This window comes from Nipponia nippon, unplaced genomic scaffold (assembly GCF_047370975.1).
Source record: "Nipponia nippon isolate SJK-2023a ecotype South Korea unplaced genomic scaffold, ASM4737097v1 scaffold_7, whole genome shotgun sequence".
In the NCBI taxonomy this organism is placed as follows: domain Eukaryota; kingdom Metazoa; phylum Chordata; class Aves; order Pelecaniformes; family Threskiornithidae; genus Nipponia; species Nipponia nippon.
The window spans coordinates 10,589,414-10,611,413 of NW_028262391.1; the positions used below are offsets into that span (position 1 = coordinate 10,589,414).

At 40.5% G+C, this 22,000-nt stretch overlaps 1 protein-coding gene across 1 annotated transcript in view; it reads left to right on the forward strand.

The window, feature by feature from the left end:
- Positions 1–16,299, forward strand: part of WWTR1 (WW domain containing transcription regulator 1) — an 86,053-nt gene extending 69,754 nt beyond the window's left edge. The window contains exons 4-6 of the mRNA XM_087740388.1: positions 10,661–10,794; positions 11,345–11,457; positions 12,516–16,299. Of these exons, the coding sequence (XP_087596514.1) occupies positions 10,661–10,794; positions 11,345–11,457; positions 12,516–12,700 (432 nt within the window). The 3' untranslated portion in view covers positions 12,701–16,299. The remainder of the gene's footprint in view (positions 1–10,660; positions 10,795–11,344; positions 11,458–12,515) is intronic.
- The last annotated feature ends 5,701 nt before the right edge of the window (positions 16,300–22,000 follow it).

The following is a 22,000-nucleotide window of genomic DNA, read 5'->3' on the forward strand; positions in this document are numbered from 1 at the left end:
GTCTTTCTTACCGGCTATAATAGTAGTGTAAGGATCAAATTCTGTTGTGCGTCTGGTTATAAATCTAGAGCAACTATCAGTGATTAATTCTTAGTTTATCTTAGTTTGCATAGTAGATCATGTTCATGCTTCACCGAAGATAAAGGCAGAACTTATGGAGTTGTTCTTGACTCTGATCCCAACTCTATAACTTGCACCCTTTGCCTTTGAATTAAAATAAAACCACATTCACATCTTACATGAATACCTCTGATTTGAAGACTTTCCAGAGATGGTTCTTTGTGGATGTTTTGTTTATTGTTCTATTTCTTAAGTTTCAGCTCCATATAATGACTCATACTGTACAAATTAGATATGTAACTTCCTTTACATTGCCTCAAGGAAATAAAAGGTTTTAACAATTGTGTTTCTTCTGTTACGGACAACTCCACTGATGGTGGTGTATTTTTCATGGCATATTAATCAGCTTCCTTAGAGAAAATAAATAACCTATTTTTCTCAGGAACAGTGTGAACGAAGTACATTTCATCAAGAATAACACCATTATTGGTGGCCTTGTAAATGCTGCAGTTACAGTTCTAAGTACCTTTAAAAATAGTAACTTTCACAAAATCACAGAGTCACAGACTGGTTGAGATTGGAAGGGACCTCTGGAGGTCATCTGGTCCAAGCCCCCTGCTCAAGCAGGGCCACCCAGAGCCAGTTTCCCAGGACCATGTCCTGATGCCTTCTGAATATCTCCAAGAGGGAGACTCCACCACCTCCCTGGGCAGCCTGTGCCGGTGCTCGGTCACCCTCACAGTGACAAAGTGTTTCCTGATGTTCAGAGGGAACCTCCTGTGTGTCACTGTGTGCCCATTGCCTCTGGTCCTGTCACTGGGCACCACTGGGAAGAGCCTGGCTCTGTCCTCTTTGCGCCCTCCCTGCAGGTGTTTATATACATTGATGAGGTCCCCCTGAGCCTGCTCATCTGCAGGCTGAGCACTCCCAGCTCTCTCAGCCTTTCCTCATAGGAAAAGCAGTGGGCCTGCATTTTCCCTAGCCTTCCTATTGTCACCTAGGTACTTACAGAAGCCCTCCTTGTTGTTTTTGACTCCCCTGGCCAGATTCAGTTCCAGCTGGGCTTCAGCTTTCCTAACCTCATCCCTGTGTGCTTGGACAATGTCTCTGTATTCCTCCCAGGTTACCCATCCTTACTTCCATCTTCTGTGGAAATAATAATTTTGTGGAATTATTATTTCATGCTTTCAGTCCTTTTGCCTTTGGGATTGTACCATAATTTGTGGTTATTTTAGGGTAACATTTGTTTATACTGTACTTGGAAATACAGTATGACATTTCTTTGCAGCAGGTAGAAGCATGTTTGTTACTGGGCTAATGACACCAATTGGCTGAACTTTTCTGATGATTTATTAGAGAACCATAAGTTGCTGTAATGTTTTGAAATGTTAGTGACTTGTGTAAAATGCAAAAAGAAGCTTAAGAAAAATGCTCACACTTGGATACCCTCTGAGGAGGAGTAGCAGAGTATGTCATAGCTTGGCTAGCCACAAGTAAGTGAGGAGCGATGCACTTTTTCTTCCAAGTCTGGAAGAGAATGACACAGAGAAAACACATTAGTGATGAAAACAGGCTGGAGCATCTCGGTGACCTCTAGAAGGCTTTGCGGGAAGCAAAGAAAGGGACACATACGTCTTTAAAACCTTTAGGTCTGAAATAGAGATCTGGATGATCAGAGCAGACTTACCAGAAGGGAGATGTGCTCACAAAGGATTTGTCATCTTTTAAAGGCAGCAGTCATGAAAACCTCAAATTAATGGCCAGCTTTTGGTTTTCTCTCTGCAGCCTTTGAATGTTGGTTTTGCTAAATATGTTGGAGTTTGTTTTTTTTTTTTTTTTAACATACTATCTGAGTAAAATTAATGGAAGAAAAGGTCTTTAATGTTTGTGATGATTGAGAATTTGAGGTGCTCTTTTTCCATGCTTTTATTTCAGAAAAAATAATTTTTAATTGCATTTTACCAAAACGTCACTTTTCAAAAGGTGATAATAGACATTATTACAATCGCTCACCAAATTAAATGTTATTAGAATTGTATTGAAAGTATGTTTTTTTGGTCATATACAGAAAATGCAGTTTGATGTGGGTCTTTATAGTAATACAGACTCCTAACAACAAGAATGTGATTGTACTTTCCTTCCCATGTGCAAACTATATGTAAGTCAAATTTCTCTCCAGTTAGACCGTTGGAACCCTAGTAACTTAATCTTGTGCAAACAGAAAGACCAAATGTAGGATGAATGTACATACTATCATGTAGTAGGCTTTTGTAAAAGAGAAGTTGATAACACAATGAAAATGGGTGTCTGACAAGAGAATTGCAAAAACATTAATGAGAATATTTGTAAAAACACTTTACAACAATATATTTGCTTCATTTATATTTTTTTACTCTTTCACCTCCTTTCTCTAAATGTATGTTTAAGAACTTTATAAATTTCTTAACAAAAGTAATTAACAAAAAATCATTAATACATTTTGAAACTGTACAGCACCATCTAGCTGCATTTGGAAAAAAAATAAATTAAATTTAGGTGCTTTTATAGCTCCTGTAGCAACACTGGGCTATCTTTGCATGTGATTATTCCCATCGTCTTTGGTGAATATATGTACACGCTCAAAGTTCAGCAAGTGCGCCGTGCTCTTGCTGCACAGGGGTGAAAGGCAGATACGATTCTACTGAATTTTCTGAATTTTTTTGCCTGCTCATGTCAGGGCTGAATTTGACTTTCATGGTTCAGACCTGAGTCTGGAAACTGTACAGACACCAGCATCTTGTGCCCATTTTCAATTTCCCTTACCCTTAATTATGATACATTACCTGTGTGTGCAGAACTATGTTCAAGGTGGCGGTCTCTGACCTGAGCAGTGATCTCAAGTCTTTTGCGTACCTTCTCCTTTACTACTGAGAGCTCAGAACATAACAGAGATGGGTGTGGGAAGAGAGTGGGGATATCTGGTATGAGCTTAGTCATAATTGTCATCGTGCTAATAACGCGTTTAGCTATTTTTACTCTCTTTGGCTCTGTTCTTGCTTCAGGACAAGAGCAAATTAAGCTTCAAAACAGTTGTGCCAATAACATAAGGGCTGGTTTCCCTGCTCTGCTGACTCTGTTTTACTTTGAAACTAATACACGCACAATACTCTGCAGCTGTGCTGTACTTAATCAAGCCTCCAACTTATTACACCCAGTACCACCCTGCACCTTGTGTTTGTTTGAGCTCCACATTATATAAAGCAGGACAGTATCGCTTTCCATTACTAAAGTTTTCTGAACTGGTGTAGCTCTTAGGGAACAACGTATTTCCCACCCAAGGAAAGCAAGATGCAAAATCCATCCTTCGTAACAGAACGTTGTGAATTTCCTGCCGGTAACCTGAGCGCTCCTGAACCCTGGCAGCTGAGAAGAATGCGGCAAATCCCGCTGGAGTCATCAGTGTTACAGTTACTCCTGCCCTGACCCTTCACTGCTGCTTTTGCTTTTCTAGTGTAACCTATCTAAGGGAAAAACGCTGAGTAAGTGTGCACACTGCTGCTAGCAACTGTGAGGAGATGCGGAGAGTTTGAGTGAGAGGGGAGGAATTCTTTTGGTGGGTCACAAACCTCCTTTCAGCCTCGCAGCAGCTGCTGGCTCCCCGCAGCCATTCCTGGCCGCAGCTGCTCGGGTGGAGCAGCACACCCAGCCGGGAGGAATACGCAAGAGTTCTGGAAGATCTCTGCTTAGGGAATTTGTTTCCTCCTTTGTCCTCCTCTTCATTTAGTTGGTAAAGCCCCTATAACTGCAGGCTCAGTACACGCAAGAAGGGCAGCATTTCAGACAGCCAGTATGTCAGCTTTGATTTAAATGTTTCCTTACTCAGTTTTGTCATTCTGGAAAGAGTTAATTTTCTTACTTACTGATTTGTTTTTGTCAGCTTTCCAAAGGAAAAGGAAGAATCTGCTTGCTGCTCAAGAGCTTCTTGGAACGGAAGTAGTTAGAGGTGATGTCAGTAAGAAATCTCTGAAGGGGTCCTGCAGGGAACATGTCCCAGCACTTCTCTGTGTGTGCAAGTGCCATCTTGCACCTTGTTTGGAAGGGCGGGGATACTCACAAAAAGGCAACACTACTCAGAGGTTCCTTTCTGATCCCCCCCATCCTGTTCCATAAATACATGCACAGAAAGATACAGGGGCTCGAAAGAGACTGTAGAAGGAGCGGTGTATGGGGATGCAGAGGAAGATTTATTACTGATTTTTCCCCGCAGAGTAGAACCTTACTGGCCTGCTACAGCCTGAACAGAAAAATTCCCTGCTGTACTCTTTCCATTGCACAGACTGGCCCATAGTCTGATTTATTGATGGCATGGGCAATATCTAGATGTCTCACCTTCCGCCCCAAGTATTAGGGCTGGCAGAAACGGAATTCCAGTGACGAGCAATGTAAACTCACTATAAAAAATGCCCTCCCTTGTCTCCCCCAGCTGGAAATGACTGTTTGGCAACTAAGCATGGAGCTCAGTTCAGTTCTGCCAAGGAGGGTTCCAGGAGATGTGGCAATGAATTTCTAGATTTGTCTGGCATACAGCTAAAAAGGGGTTTACATCAGAATTGTGTTCAGAGGCAGCGAATAACACAACTCACTGCAATGCTTTGAAGCTTTTAAAGATTTTTGCAAATAACCACCGATGCAGCTTTTTGACATGCCTTCGTGATGTCAGAGTACTGGGTTTTTTTGTTGTTTTTGTTATTTATTTTGAAAATCCCCTTTGGGTTTTTAAAATAGCATATGCTGTAGCGCCAAGCAGATTGTTATGGGCATTTGGTCCTTCTTGAACTAAATGCGAAGGATTGTCTCTGCTGGCGAACAGGAGGCACTCCTGCATTTGAGAGCTAAGAGCTAATTCGAGTAGCTAAGGCTATTCTTGTAGCTTGCAACTGTAATATTGCCATTCACAGGGCTGCAAGAGGTCTCTGGTATTTTTTGCCAGACTTTAACCTAGGGTAGGAAATTCCTGAATATTCTTTTTAAGAACCTTGTAGTTGTGCTTAGAATAGAGAACAGGACATAATAGGCTATCACACAGCTTTTATGATTGTGTAATTGATCCATTACTATTGACCATTGCTGTAATAATATCAAAGAAGCGAAGAGGTCTTAACATCTGTAGCAGTACTAAAATTGTAATGTGACTTCTGAACAAATCACCTGCGTCAGGCAGCAGCAGAGGAGGAGCACGCTGTAATGTATGGCAGAGCCAGTACTCTGCTTCCCCAGCCTAACTCTGACTCCAGTCTGCAGGAGTCGGTTGTTCTGTATTATAAAGTATACGTTGAGTTAATATTACAAGCAACATGCGGTATGTTGAACTAGAGACACGGGAGGTGCCACGCCATTCCCCCAGAGAGAGCAGATTAAGTAACTTTATAATAAATGTAGTGTTTCTTGCAACAAAGAAGAGATAGGAACTTAGATTTTGTAAATGCCAGTGTGAGTCTTTCTTTAGGGTGCTGGATGCTTTTCAGCTCACAAATTGTCTTGCTTTGCAAGGCCTGTCTAAATCATCTAGTAGATTAAACATTCCTGGAATGGATTGTTGGCCTTGCTGCAGTTAGGAGGGCCAATTACTGTATCTGGGGACATGATTAATAAACCTGGGTATGAATCTCTGCTTGTTGGACCAAGCAGTAGTTGGCACCATGTTTTCCAAAGAGGTCACTATCTGAATTCCCCGATTGCATAGGTCAGCTGCAGGACAGAAAACAGGCAGCCAGAATTAAGGTCTGCAAATATATGTGAAGTTCACAGCACTTTGTGCAGGAGCAGTAAGTCCAGTGCCCTGAAAAGAATGGACGTTTTGCAATGCTTTCCTATTTGTGGAAGGCAGTTCAGTGAAAAACCTTCAAGTTCAAGAAAAGTCCTTCTCAAATGCCTGACTGTTCATCTTACTGACCATAGGGTAAGCAGCCTGATGCATTGCATTAATGTAGTCTCTGAGCCTGTGTTCTTACTTTGTTAATAGTCTATTCTGAGCTACTTTTGGAAATTAAATTACCGTGGAAACGGGGAGTAAGTTACAGAAGTTACCAGTGTTCTAGGTTTTACCCCCTTACAATACGATCTAGAAAAATCTTTGTGTCTTTCTGGAGGAAGGCAGTGCCTGCGTCTATTCTGTGAAAAGAAGGTATGGTTGCAGCAAGTATAGGCTAACCTGAGGTTAGGAGGCCAGTAACCGTAACATTGAAGTGCCACAGGTTTCAGCTTGGCCTGTACAAGCTTACCCATGGCACGCACTTGGGCGTCTAGCCCACAATAAAATCTCTTCTGTTGTCGCTTCACTCCTGTTCGCTACAATTAGTTGTCCCAAGTACAGTCATAGCTCTTCATTGAAGTGGCACAGACACTGCATTGTCAGAAAGTTCTTCTTCTAGCATAACATGAAACAACTAGAGGTTAGAACTGGACTGCCTAAGCATGCTCGGAGCAGTTATACTGCATATGCAATGAAGAGTTTGCACATTGTGCCCTGGGCTTTCAGCACTCAGAAAAACATACTGACCTTAGCAGTTGAGTGGCTTACTCCATGTTAGATAAACCTCATCTTGCAACTTAAGCTGTTCTGGGACGAGTGTCCTTAAAATGCAGCCTGTATTAACCTAAATTTAGGTAATACAGGTACCGTTTTGGTTGGTTGTTTTTGCCAGATGGAACAAGCCAGCAGCAGTAGATGTAAGAAATTCTCTGCTCTTTTCAGTGTTGTTTGTTTGGCTGGTCATTTTTTGAGTCAGTCTGTAAGAGAAATGAAAAGCTGTAAGGAAATTCTTGCCTATTTCTGTGCAGTTCAGCGTAAGAGGAAGAATATTTCATGGAGGGTTAAAGATGTGAAACTCCCTTTCTGAATAATACTATGGTTTTTTGCAATGTACTTTGATTTTATGTGCAACTGCATTTTTTAAGTAGTTGGAGGTTCAGAAGTCTCTACTAGTGCTTTGTGTTTTGCTGTTTTGGAAAGCTACCAGAGGAAACATAGACTTAAGGGAGGAGAGGTATGTTCGTGCTTCTGTAAAGAGCTCAAAGGAAGAAGACATGACATGAAGAATGAGAAAAGCCTCATGTTTCCTGCGATCGTTTAATTAAATGTGTTCCATAAAGAAGAGATTTATCTCTGTCTATGTTTAAAAACAATTCCATGGAATTGTACAGATCTTCCAATGTGGTTTGGAAACCTTTCCTCACTTTCTTCGTACGCGTCTTTTGTCTTAAATACGGTACTTCTACAATGGCTGTGGAAAGCAGTGGAGTGAACACAAGTCTTTCAAAGTAATAGAATTTACTAGTCTCAGAAATCAGCTGTCTTTGGCAGTATAGTGGGAACAATTATGTAAGATTAATTACTTGGATAGAACTTTAGGCTGTCAATACATCATTACCTGTTGTGGAAACGCAAGGTACTAGAATATCATCCCTGCTAGACATCTGGCATTTTTAATCAAAAGAGTTTCAAAACTCTTGCTGTGAATCCACCTATTAATTGTCAACAAATACACCCTTAAATAATGGCCTTTCTTCTCTACAGGTGCATGACTTTTCTTTCGTAGATTTTCTTTGGCACTGCTCTCTGGTACAACAGTTGGTTGTTAGCCTTTGTCATCTCTGGTTAATGATTATTATCAACTTTTCAGCTTTAATATTTCTCTGGGCAGCATAGGTTTAGTTCAGTTTTTCTCTTTAATGAGCCGGGAGCTTGGCAAGCTCTCCCCTACCCCTGCAACACACACGTACACAGTCCCCAGCAAGCTGAGACACTGATTTGTACTATATGATCCATTGAGAAGTTGCTGGATACAGAAAAGATCTTCCACCACCTCTTACAGGCAAGACATTTTCAGGCTTATGTTTGATACAGTGCAGTTGTGTTGAGCAATACAATTGAATTTCAATCTGGTAATTGAAAAAAAAAATGGCATGACTGCTGGCAAGAAGTTATTAAGAAGATTGTCCAAAACAGAAAAGCAGAATCTTGTACAGAAAGATGTATGGATGCACATGGTCATTCTTTGATTTATAGAGCCACAGGATAGTTGAGGTTGGAAGGGACCTCTAGAGAGGGCCCGGTCCAGCTGCCCTGCTCAGAGCAAGGTCAGCTACAGCAGGTTGCTCAGGGCCGCATCCAGTCAGGTTTTGAATACCTCCAAGGATGGAGGCTCCGCAACCTCTCTGGGAAACCTGTTCCAACGTTCAATCAACCTTAGAGTAAAAAAGGGTGGTATTGGGGCAGTACTTTCAGTGCACTAACACATGTGCAAAGTAGCAAAGACAAATAATTTCTATCAAATTAGGACTTAGTCACAATGTTCTGAAAGAGACAAATACTTGGATCTTGAACAAGATATTCTCGGTTATTTTATTTTTAGTAATAGCATTTCATTTTTAGAAATTACAGCAACCAGAATGATAACCAACATGTATTTTACATGTTGGCAAAGTAGGGGAAAGGCTTTTTTTTTTTCTTTTTTTTTTTTTTTTTCCCTGTTCTGATCTTATCCTTCTTAGTGTGGAACAATGTGCAGTGACATTTGAAAATGCACTGCCCAAGTATCAAAAACATGAACTTCATTGCTGGATTGGACTTTAACAAAAAACCATCCTAGCTAAGTATGTCCTGCTTCATTTTATCTGTCTTCCTTTCCTTCTCTCTTCCTGTCTCTTCCTGTATTTCTTTCTTTCTGGCTGTCTTTTCTCTTTTTCTTTCTGGCTGCTTTCTAGTATTAGGCTTGCTGATACTGCTGCAGTTGCTATTCTTATATTTAAAAAAATACTTTCAGTATCTTCATGTAGAGAGTTTAAAAAGCTAGTCTGCCCATATTCTGAGGTTTGTACATTTTCACAGACCCCAGCTGATTCAATTATAAGAGGAAACATCACCACTAGAATTGTCACTTGACAAATGTAATTACGTACATAAGCTGTAATACATAAGCCATTAAGAATCTTCAGGCTATTTATTCTTAACACTTACTAAATAATGACACCATCTAATGTAAATTATTATTTATTGATAATTTGATTATAAAGGAAACATTGCATTAATGGGCACCAGTATATGTTAATTCCCAATGAATAATTGTTACATTATTCACAAAGAGACCAAGCTGGTCCTCCTCAATGAAGAAATCAATTGAAAACATAGTAAAACATCATATTCTAGCCTCAAAACCATGTTAATCTTTTCTGTACTTGGGAGAATGAATGACTGATTCAGTGGAGAACAGTTTTCTACTAGGACTTAAATGAAATATTTCCTTTGCTTATTTCATTAAAAATAATAATAAGCTTGAGTAAACTAGGTAAAAAACAGATACAGCTTTATTATTTTAAGGTCTTAGGATATTTGTTTGGAACATACCCGTGGAGGCAAACAACCTTTGTATAGACCCCTGTACCACTAGATGTCATGGTTGTTTCACAGAGATAGTGCTAGAAGAATTCGTCTTTCAGGAAGAGCTCTGAAACAAGTTTTCTTTGGCTCTCATTGCTCGTTTGTCATCCTAAAGACAGTGGACACGAGGCAGGTCATTAGGCAGATGATAATTATTAGGCAGAGGGTTCATTCTAAAGATTATTGGGTCAAAGTCTTGTTTCCAGTGGTTTTCTTCTAACATGTTAAGTACTTCATGGTTGCAAGTGATATTCTTCTGCTTTGGTGTAAAGCAAATTGTGTCATCTAGCACCAACTCACATCAGTGGTTTTGCTCTCTTTTGCACCAGTTTAAACTGAGAGCAATTTCACTTAAGGTAGGCTGTTAGAAACAGACACATGGGAGATTAAATTTGAGTCTGTAGGTTTTAAAGTGCTTTATTACTGCTACTCCAGCTCTCAGAGGGCTTGGCCTCACTGAACAGTAAACTGAAATTGTAATTTGAGTGTTACACAGCTCTAGTATGCATGTGGAAAGCCTCAACTGGAGTTAGCTGGCCCATGAAGTGTGGACAGGCTGTCAGGAACCAGTTGTAATGTGCAGGCCTATCAGTGTTTTATGATGAGGTGACACACAAGTTGTCCTAAGTTATAGGTAATTTGATTTTGTAGGGATTATCGCTGGGGCCAGCAAGGCTGGAGGTGCAGTCATTCTGCAGGTAGTTGTGCTTGTTCAAGGTTTGCCTTTCCCCCGGCTGTCTGCCGCTACTCCTCACTAGAGGTTACCAGCATGACAGCTTTGCCAGTAAAGCCATTTATATGAGCATTTCATGATCTGCATCACACAAAAAGAGTGACGCTAGCTTAAATAGGCAAACAGGCTCTCTGGTTTAGTGTGAAGCTGATCAGAAAGTCCTCAAACACGTCTGCGTGCTGGCTGAACTATGGGACTGGCTTCCAGCTGTGGTAGTAACTGAAGGGTAGATTCTGCAGTGTTTTAAGCTCACACAGGTGTGTATAAAAGATGCTGTCTGTTTACATTATGATTTTCTTCATACCAGTGTAAACAAATAGTCATCAGTTACATTGTTTAGAATTACTTTCCTAAATAAGATGTGTATCTATTACATGTTTGCTTATTACAGGACTGCAGTACTTCTGAGCTGTTGATAGCCCTTCCCTTATATTTATTTGCCTTTTCAGGAAGCTGCTCTGTGCAGACAACTTCCCATGGACTCAGAAAACATGGCCCCAGTTCAGACAGCTGTGAATACACCTGCCATGACACAAGACATGAGGCCGATTACAAATAACGGATCCGATCCTTTCTTGAACAGGCAAGTTCATGTCCTCTTCGTTAGGCAATTGGTTCTGTTGCCTTCTCTACACTTCTAAAGCTGTCTCTCTAAAGTAGTTTCCTATATCACCTTCTTCGGTACTTACTGTGAACAGGGGGTACGGCCGAGTGGCTGACCTGAAATCTTTCCGTTTATACTTCCAAGAAGGAATCTTAGAAAAATGAAACAAATGGTAACAGGTGGTTTTAATTGTACTGCAGGTGTATGTAGAAGACTCTAGGTAGAACAGGTACATTACCTAAGTATAAATAAACCCAACTTTTTTAGGCTATCAGAACTGTTTTTGTCTAGAGAGTTATATATACATGTGTGCATTTCAAAATTTAAGAGTGGCCTCGCTTCAGTTGCTTTATATTTGGGCTGATGTAACATGGCCACATTAGTGGCCAACAGTTGAGAATGAGGCTTAATGACTCGGTATTTAACTTGAACATCTAACCTACTGTGCTGTCTTTTTTCAAACACCGTGATGAGGGACTGTATCTAAAAGGACATCTTTACTGAGGCTCTTTCATGTTTCAATTTATAGTGGGCCATACCATTCCAGGGAACAGAGTACAGACAGTGGCTTGGGATTAGGATGCTACAGTATACCAACGACACCTGAAGATTTCCTCAGCAACGTAGATGAGATGGATACAGGTAAAATACTCTGATTTAGCTTAAAGTATAATGATAGTAATAACTTTGTGTTATAACCAGTAATGTTTTATAATTGCATAACTGAGCGATAATCTCTCACTGTCCTATGCAAGAGAACAGACTGAGAGTGTGGGGGAAAATGCCTAAAAGGTACTTAGTGCCTAGAAGGTTCTCAGCTTTAACTTAGGTCCAGATTCTACCCTTTTATCTTAGACTAACATTAAACAAAATAAGTAAAAGTTGGAAAATGTGAGCCTTAATTTGTGTTTTCATACCATAGTCCAAGGTAGGAGGAGTAAAAATCTGGTCTTGGGTTACATTCTTGGTACAAATCCCTGTGTTTTCACATCAGTCTCATTAATTAGTCTCTTACAATGGCAAAGTTGTATTTGTCTTCAAACAGAATGTATTTAGCTAATTTAGGTTTTGATATGTATTTTTATATCAGTGTCCTCATGGTGTTTCAAATACTGAAATAAATTACTAGGAAATCAACAAGTTCTTTCCAGATAGTGAAACTCTCAGCACTTCCTCACCTAAACTTCCTTTTGAAGTTATCAGAAGCTCTAGATGATGCAAAGAATGAAAGATTTCTTTAATCTTTAATAAAGATTTTCATGCTTGTTATTATTAATGTATGAAAAAAATTTGCAGAGCTAAATTGCTGTCAAACACTGCTTTCACTTATGCCCCACGGACAGCATTCATCCTTGGGCAGAGAGCAGGATAGAGGGTTTGCATTAAGACTCAGTTGCATTGCTCCCTGTGCAGACTAGGGAACTTTGAACAATTATGCTTCCCAAGTGGAAGGTCGGAGGCTGATTACTTTGAACACTGCTGGAAAGGGCCTTTTGTGCTTCTGAGAGCAAAGCAAGGATATGAAATTAACTCTTACAAGAATATGCATTCTGCAAGCAAATACAGTCTTGAGGTAACATTTGTAGAGGACAGGAATGCTTATGGGAAAGAGGGAGTCTAATTTTTATATCGACTGTGTTGTTTTAAATTGCCCATAAGAAGAGTTTGGTATTTCAAAAGTTCTTCTTTACTTTTCCTAGGAGAAACTATAGCACAGACGACAATGAACATAAATCCACAACAAACACGTTTCCCTGATTTCCTCGACTGTCTTCCAGGAACAAATGTTGATCTTGGGACTCTGGAGTCAGATGACTTGATCCCTATTCTCAACGATGTGGAGTCAGTACTCAACAAAAATGAGCCCTTCCTTACCTGGCTGTAATCACTCAATGCTGATAGGGCCTACAATGCAATTCAACATTTCTTTTTCCTCTTGAGATAGAGGTAGAATATCTGAAAATCCTCAAGAGATACAACTTAGTGCCTTAATGACTTTTGTTACATCATCTTTAAGGTCAGTTTAATCTATGCCTGGATTTGATTGACACTAATTTAAATATAAAATACATACATATATATATATATATATATAAATACATATATGCATATATATTCTTCCTCTTTTAAAAAAAGCACACTACTTTACACGTCTGTGTACTTCTTTACCTTTTCAGACCAGGCAGAAATGTTTCACTTTAAGGACAGAAAGTGGGTGGTGTTTGTGCATGTCCCTGACCATCTCCTAGGTATTGATTAACATCACAAAGCCTTCATGAATCACAAAAGCTAACTACTAGGTCACTTGGTTCAAAAAACGTGCACAGCATCAGGCCATGAGAGCATTTTTATTACTATGTTTATGACAATAGTATCAAGCTTTTTTTATCAACTTACTTAAGCTTTAACAATCTCTTTTTCATTCTTAGTAACTAACTGTGCTGTATGGAATACAGATTAAATCTGATCCATATAATTCATAATAATTCTCATTATATATGTGTAAAGGCACAAACAGTACTATTGTAGCTTCTTTTTTCAGTATATTACTGTATAGTTTTCAGAAAATAAATACTTCCAATCTGAAAGTACCAGAATTGTTTAGCAACATTTTTACTCTACAGTATTGTTGCAAAATAAAGCAGACTGGTACTGACTGCTGCCTTCTAAAAACAAAGCAATGTATTATAAACAAGCATTTTAAAAAATATCTTAGATTTTTATGTTTATTATATTAAGCACTACAATTTTGTAACTTAACACATGAACAAACAATTTTTTATATATATAAAATCTGTGGCAAATATGTTAAATGCAAAACCATGCTTTTAAAATCAGGTCTGAAAAATGTGGCACAACTTGTTAATGTCATACGTAGGGGGGGAAAAACCCTTGCTCATACTGTTTGCAGTAATGTTTTTAACTGACAATGTCAAAATACATGTAGTTGTATACATGAAAAAAGATGGTAGCTTTACCAGAGCAATGCTAAAGCAGTATTGTAACTTGTCTGGTAAAGTTGCTTAGTTCTTAAGTCTTTCACTTACCGTAATCGGTGTACAGGACACAGGGCGTGTTCTGTGTATTTCTAACGATTGTATATCCTACAAATACTTCTTTATCAGAGGTTTGGGACTGAGAAGGCATCAAGGACAGTAAGTTGCAGTTCCCCTGAAATGCAAATGAAGTCCTAAAATTCTTAAATATTTTTTGAAATTATATTATTTATAATCTATGAATTTAAGCTTTTTATATTGAAAAATATGTCTTTTTATGAAAGGCATTCAAACTTTTCTCTAGGCTTAATCCAGGCTATGTAGAGAGAGGAAGAGATGTAGCACTCAGTGTAAATGTGTGTTTGCCAGGTCTGATAACACTTAACAAGATCTTGCCGATGCACCGGAATATGGGTCACTAAAGACTTCTTTCCATCTGGTTGGGTGAAGGTAGGTGAAAAGGTCAGAGATGGAGTGATGGCAATATGGAGTAGGTTTGGAGGACAAATGATCATGTAACAAATGTAGATCCTTGCCGGGAAGGGAGGCTGCAGATAGGGATACACAGAAAACGAATCACCACTGTTCAGTAAAAAACATAACAGAAGAAATTGATACAATAAACTGCCTTGTCAACGATGAACTACTGGGTGTACCTGGTATCAGAAGATGGAAAATAAAAAGCACACACACCGAAATTTCGAAAAAATAGATGGAAGGCAAAGACCTACAGTCATGAAGTTTTATTACATAGGGAAAAGTAGCTCTTTTTATGTTTGTTTTTTTTTTTTTAATAGAAAATGAGATGTGACAGCAGAGTTGTGTCTGCACAGAATTTAATTACTGAATGGGCATTGTGTTTCTTTTATTCTTCTGGAGGTTTTTGTTTGTTTGTTTGTTTTTAATTATTTTTGCTACTGCTAACTGTTGAGATAGCAGAAATTTCTTTTCAACAAACAGGGGACCGGGCAGGGCTGACCAGTATTACTTTAATTATGATTAATCTGTCTCTTTTAGGGACTTCTTCAGGTTGTCAGCCTAAATGAAACACAGATGGTCCTAAGGCTTTGTTCTTTAGTGACATGACTGACTTTGGTAAAAGAATTGGAGATTTTTTGGCGTCTGGTTGTGATGCCAGCTCGTCAGGCTGGCTCGTTAGTGCTGTGTGGCTGGCCTAACAAACTGAAAGCCATTGGTGCTAGAACAATTTACAGTAGCTGCCGATCTGAGCTCTAGTATGATTCAGTTGATACTGCTCATCATTAGCTTATGTTTAGAAAATGCAGTTTGTTCATTTGCTAGTAAGTCTGTAGTATTGTAAATTCAAGTTTTGTCAGAATCAAAAGCTATTCCAAGCAGATCAGGTTCTCAGCTGGCGTGAATTAGCTAACCTGTGTTGACTTCTGTTTGGCTACCCTGATTTTCATCAACGGAAGGCCATACTCCTTACAATGAAAACGGATGCAGTTTTCTAGTAAAATCACATTAAGATGTTTATCAGAATTGTGAAGCTACAAACTTGATTCCTCTTTCATTGCTGTTTCAGGCGGTTAAGTGTCTTGGTTCAAAGACCTTAAGGAGGTAAAAAACCAGAAACGATGTTTCCATATTACTTCCATAATCAAACCAGCAGCAGATTTGGAACAGGAGGGTGCTAAGTGAAACATTACTTCCAGTGTAAAACAACCGCCGGAATCTTAGGTCAGATCTTTACTCAGTCGTGAACCAAATCACGGTTAAGTTAAAAGTGATTCTTTACACTGTAAGCTTTTCATTTTTGTATTGGAGAGGACGTATCAGATGAAGTAAAGCAACAATAAAATCTATTTTTTTAAAGTTCTCTTTTTTTAAAAGTTTCTGGCTTCAAACACGCTTACGGCAGAACTTTTAAGCATTCGAAGCATATGTAATTCTTATGACACTAAATTTATTGCTGACAATATTTCACTGTACTATTTCAGGTTTTGAACATTTACTTTACTAAATGTACACTGTCTACTTGTAGTAAAAGACAAGAAACGTGCCAGCTGGACAGTTTTACTGTTGACCGTCACTGAGGGTGGCATACATAAGTCTTGGTGATACAGAAGTAATGGGACGTTGTTAATTACAGTTTGTATTCTGGTAATACTGTTAGAATGTAACTTGGGGAGGGATTGGGTTTGACTTTTTGAGAACAAATGCTGTTTGGGGGAAGGGAAGGATTAAAATGTCTATTTTAAATACAGAAAAATATGGGTGTTCAAATAAACTTGTTTCCTAATATCCATGTACATGCTAGTACTTTAACTTTTTATTTACTTTTTTCATTTTGTTATATGACATGTGTGAGCATTTGTTTTTAATTTTGAGTACCTTGCAACAATTTGTATGTATCAAAAGCAATCAGATCAAACTGTTGTATCCAGGGTTTGATTCTGGTATTTTTTATTTCTTTGATCTTGTACATGAAAAACAAATATAAATGAGCTTAAAGATTTTGGATGCATATGCCTTTATTAAATTGTTTCTTTTTTTTTCTTTGGAGGATTTTAGTATGTGCTTTCCAGGGAACTGTGTAACACCGCTTGGAATAAAGGTACAGACATGCTATTCTGTGCACAAGGCATCCATTTTGAATTAAATGATTAGCACTTAGCAAATGAAATGAGTTATTCTACCATTATGTTTCAGTTTATTAGTAGTGATGGTCATTAGTGATGGTTACAGTTTTACTCATAATGCTTACAGCATGCTCCCCAGTGCCACCATGACTTGTGATTCATAATTCACTAACACAAATGTTCTGTTATGATTTGTTTAATACAGTTATCTCTAAGCAGAAAAGTTAGCAGCAAGTCCATTTGCTGTTAAGTTCTGTTTTGACATCTTAAATAGTGCATTGTTTTCAGTCTGATCCCTTATTCAAGAAGTTTCTTAAATTCTGCATAAAGAAAATACCTGTCGTCTTTCCTAGGAACAAGCCATGAAACCTAAACATCCTGGGCTTACATTTGAATATCTGGTCTGTACTGTCATGGTACATGACATGGGAGATTTAAGATCCAGTGCAACTGTTAGTAGTAATTAATTTTAACACTCTTCCTCGAATCATTCCCTTACATAATTCATGCTAATTAATTGTTAGAATGCTTCTAACAATATCTTGCGTTTACATAAAAAAGCTCTGGAACCCCCACCAAACAGAAATGCAAAGTGTATTAGGTTCTGACCCTGTTTTGAGAAATGTGTTTGTTAATTCACGGCGTATTTACTCAGGAATATTAATCAAGTTTCTTTGGCAGAAACACTGAATGTGTGCTTGTTCGTAAAGGTGATTCAGTTTGTCCCTAATGATGCCACCTCACATCTTGGAAGGTGTCTCTCCTTCCTTCCACGCCGGTGAGCAGTGCTTTGTGCAGATGGCTGCTCCCATGTATTGTTACCTAAGAGCTGTAATAAAACTGTTCGTCAGGGAGGGATTTGCTGAGGCTGTGAGGGACTGGAACCCCCTGTCAGTGCAGAGGCAGCATGTCAACACTCTGGCTTTCCCAGACAAGAAGTTAATGTAGCAGTCCTGCTGATGGGCCCTTCTCGTTTCTCTACCGGAGTTCAGAGAGCCAGTTCGGGCTGCACCAACAACCGCACACCTGCCAAGGGTTCCAGGGCCGGTGTTTTCTGCCGGGTGAGTGGTGTGCCCGTGGCTCCTGGCGGCCTCCCCTCTCCCACCGGTTTCCAGAGCATTCTGTCGGGAGGGCATCCCAACAATGTAATTTGCAGGGTGGTACTTCAGTGAAAATCTTTCTTATGCTTTTTGTTTACCTGGTCTTCCAAGCTTACTCTTCCCTGTATCATCAGCAAAGCCTGTGTCCCCCACTAAGTATCTTTTAATTCTTCAAAATACGATGGCTAGAATCACATGCAATATTCCAGAAAAATTAAGACCATGTGTTAGGGCGTGGGGGAAAGTGAGGGTGGTGTTTTGTTTTCTTCTAAAAACAAGCATTCCTCTGAACTGCGGCTTACAGAATTTCCCTAGAATGAGGAGAACGAGAACGCAGCACGGGTGAGGACCGGCAGAGCAAGCGCCAAGGCGGGAGGGAGGCAGCAGCCGCGCGGGAGGGCCCGGGGCGGCGGTCAGGGACAGCGGTGAGGAGGCGCGGAGGTGAGGAGGGACGGCGGTGAGAAGGCGCGGAGGTGAGGAGGCGCGGCCCCGCCCGAGGCCAGCTCCCTCTGCCTAGACGGGCCGCGGCCTGGCGGCTCCCCCCGCCGCTACCTCAGGCGGCCGTTCCCGGGGCGCATCTCGCCACAGCTCCCGGCGGGAGGCCAGCCGGGCCGGGCCGGCCCGGGCGGCCTCCGCCCAGAACCGCGCAGAGGCTGCAGCCGCCACCCTCTCCTCAGGAGCGAGTCGGCCCGGCGGGGCGGGAGGTAGGAGGGACATCCCGCACCGGGCAAAACTGGCACACGCAGAGGCTGCGGAGGCCTTTTACTGGCGCTTGTTTCTGCACATGTCAGTCTCCAAATAATGCCATAACCTACTCTAACTAGCACAATTAATTAGTAGATTGTGTATTTTTCAGTGCCTACTAGTGATTTTTTTTGGTTTGGATTGTTTGGATCCACAGGTGGGAGCAAAGGGTCCTGCAGCAAATTAGCGGTGATAAGTGGAGGATAATGAAGATGTCTATAAGAAAGTCCCATTGTATTGGTAGAGCTTTTGTAATTTTCACTTAAGCTGCATATCCTCTTCCAGTGAAAAAGTAATTTGATGAGAAGGAACTTCAGATGTGTTTCATCTGGGGTTTTCATTCATGTCCATCCCTGTGATACCAGTGTCTACCCTCTGGGGTAAAGACCCCACCCATACCAATGTCATTGAACAAGTCTCCCCATCCTCGGGCAGGAGGGGTTGTTGCAGAGTTTGCCGTTGTTTGCCTTGTTGCTGGTTTCACCGTGAGTGATGTACAAGCCGTGAAGGGTCACGAGTGGTGTTTCTTAGGTCTCAGTATTGGGGCTGGTCCTGTTCAATATCTCTATCGATGATCTTGATGAGGGGATTGTAACCTCAGTAAGTTGGCAGATCGCACCCTCAGTAAGTTTGCAGACAACACCAACTTGGGGGGAGTGTTGATCTGCTGGAGGGTAGGAAGGCCCTGCAGAGGGACCTGGACAGGCTGGATCGATGGGCCGAGGCCAACTGGATGAGGTTCAACAAGGCTCAGTGCCGGGTCCTGCACTTGGGTCACAACAACCCCATGCAACGCTACAGGCTTGGGGAGGAGTGGCTGGAGAGCTGCCTGGCAGAAAAGGACCTGGGGGTGAAGCTGGTGAAGGGTCTGGAGCACAAGTCTTGTGAGGAGCGGCTGAGGGAGCTGGGGTTGTTTAGCTTGGAGAAGAGGAGGCTGAGGGGAGACCTTATTGCTCTCTACAACTGCCTGAAAGGAGGTTGTAGCGAGGTGGAGGTCGGTCTCTTCTCCCAAGTAACAAGCGATAGGACAAGAGGGAATGGCCTCAAGTTGTGCCAAGGGAGGTTTAGGTTGGATATTAGGAAAAATTTCTTCATGGAGAGAGTGGTCAGGCATTGGAGCAGACTGCCCGGGGAAGTGGTGCAATCACAGTCCCTGGAAGTGTTCAAAAAACGTGTGGCTGTGGTGCTTAGGGACGTGGTTTAGAGGTGGACCAGGCAGTTCGGTTAACAGGTTGGACTCGATTATCTCAGAGGTCTTTTCCAACCTTAATGATTCTGTGATTCTGAGTTGAACTAGGGGCAGGTAATGAACATTCAAGGCTAGAGTGATGTTAGAAAACATCCTTTTCTCTTGGCTGGGCAAATGTCTTTTAACTTTGTCTATGTTACTTCCTAATTTTAGAAATGAACCTTTTGCAAAGAGTTGCCAGTTAAATAATGCATTATTCCCTGACAGGTGACACTGTACTGTGGTTAATGTCTCATCTTTTTGCAGTCTATTTACTGGAGACAATCAATAAAGAGAGCTCCAATTGTACATAGTTTAGCCATGCAGGGGCGCCAGTTTTGTAAGGCTGAAGTTGAAATGCGTGGGCTCAAAATCACATGCACACACTCCACATGTTGTAATCTGAGTTGTTAAATAACCTATGTGTTTCTTTTTATGTAAACTCTCAGCTGAAACAATGCCATGCAATGTCAAAATGGCCATGCTCTCAGCACCCTGGTCAACCAGTCCCTGAGCAGCCAGTTTTTATGGGTGAATAATGAAGCTTCAGATAACATGTGCATCTCGGAGATTTTACAAACGATACTAATATTTTTCCTTTAGGCTACTAGGGTTTCTACATCTGTATAACAGTTAACATTTGTACACAGTGAAACTGAGTGTGGTGTTCAAGTTGGTCAGGACTGCTGAGGTCTGGTTTAAGACTTTCAGTCCTCCCTGTTGGTGGTTCCTCTCTTGGCATCATCTTTCTGTCCCTGTCTAGCATCGTACTCTCTTGTCCTGTGACTTCTCTCCCAGGAGTACCACTGGCCCATTATATCTTTCTCTGTTACAGCAATCTGTGATCAGTCCCTCTTCTGGATTTTACTGGAAGCTTCGCTTAGTAAAAACACAGAGAGCAATCTCCAATTACTGCAGAACTGACACTGGAGATAAGTGTGATTCCCTTAAAATTAAACACTAGGGGAGAGCCTCAAAACCATAACTGAATAGATTTAGGAACACTGTTGTTGGCACTTTAAAATGCTAGATCAGCTGAGCTGCTGGTTCCAGTTCATTTGCGCTTGTTCAGTACACCCCAAGGCCAAGGTGCAAATGCAGCCCAGATCACAAGATGAAACGTGTGAGCCTTGTCTCAGTATCTGCTATATATTAGTTCATGTTAGAAAACCACCATGCGGTGGGGCATCTTAGAAGCATTGACTCATGAAGCACCCATTGGTTTTGGTTTTAGGTATCATAGCTTCCTGTCTGTTATTTCTTATCCCAAGTCTCCCACAAAGATTTATGTGTTCTGTTTATTAATATATCAAAATTGTATGCTATGCAGCTACCCGTCCTGTTGTTGAATGCTGATGAGAAACATTCCATGTTCCCAAAAGCTTCATATAAATAAAACAAGACAAATGCGAGATGAGGTGCAGGACAGCTGCTAACCACAGATGAAAGAATAGATGTAAGATGGTTGCATCAGTGGGTGGTGATAAAAAGGGTGCTCTCAAATTCCCTAGCAATGCAGTAGAACAGGTGGGAGAGACAGCTGTTTCTAAAGAGTTTTTTTAATAATTTCTTTTATCATCTTGCACAATGTATCACAGAGGCCGCTTTGCTTTTATTAGTGTAACTCTTAGTACCTAAATCTAGCTATTTAACATTTTTGCATATTGCTCACCAGCTTTTAGTGCTTCTGAATACTTTTAAGTTCTTCAGATATCTCTAGTGTAGATACAGAGTACATGAAATACATTTTATGAAAGCACAGGACACAGAATAATTATTTCAGGAGGAATATTTTAGGGAAGAGATGTGACAAATACGTTGATGAACTGGAAGCCTTGAGACATCCAGTCTGGCAAGCTGGTTTGTGAAAATTTGTATTAGGAATTTCTTAAGAAGCATATCGGTTGATCTGAATCCCTCAAACTTCTCCAATCCTTATTATTTCCTCCTTGATTTCTTTGGGAAATAGTTTTTTTCTTTTTAAGTTTTAAAAGACTAGTTCTTTCTAAAAAGTATTTTTGCCTTTCAGCTCTCTCTTGCCTCTCGTATCTCTTTCATAGCACTGTGCCAAACACAGCTAAATTGAATTTCTGCAAAAAGATTAATAAATAGCATTTGCAGTCATGTATAGATTGGAAGTTTTAAGAAGAGGAGTTGCGAACTACTCGGCTCAGCTGAATAAAAACTGTAACCTGTGTTGAAGTCACAAGTCCAGTGTTCAGCTTCTAGAAAGTTGTAGGAGAAGCTTGCAGGAGGACAAGATGAATACTGAGTTGTGAAAGAACATCAGTTATGATGAAAGAGTGAACATTTTTTGTTTTGTCAGAGGTGAGGATTGAAACATGATAGGAGTCTCCAAATATGTAAAAGTTTGCTGTGAAGAGGAAGACTTTTCCGTAAGCCCACAGGGAAGAGAACAGCGTTGTATCGGTGGGGTGCATGATGACATACAAGGAAAGTCTTTCTGAATTTCAGAACAATTAGCAGTGTTATAAAATGCTGAAGATGTTGGAT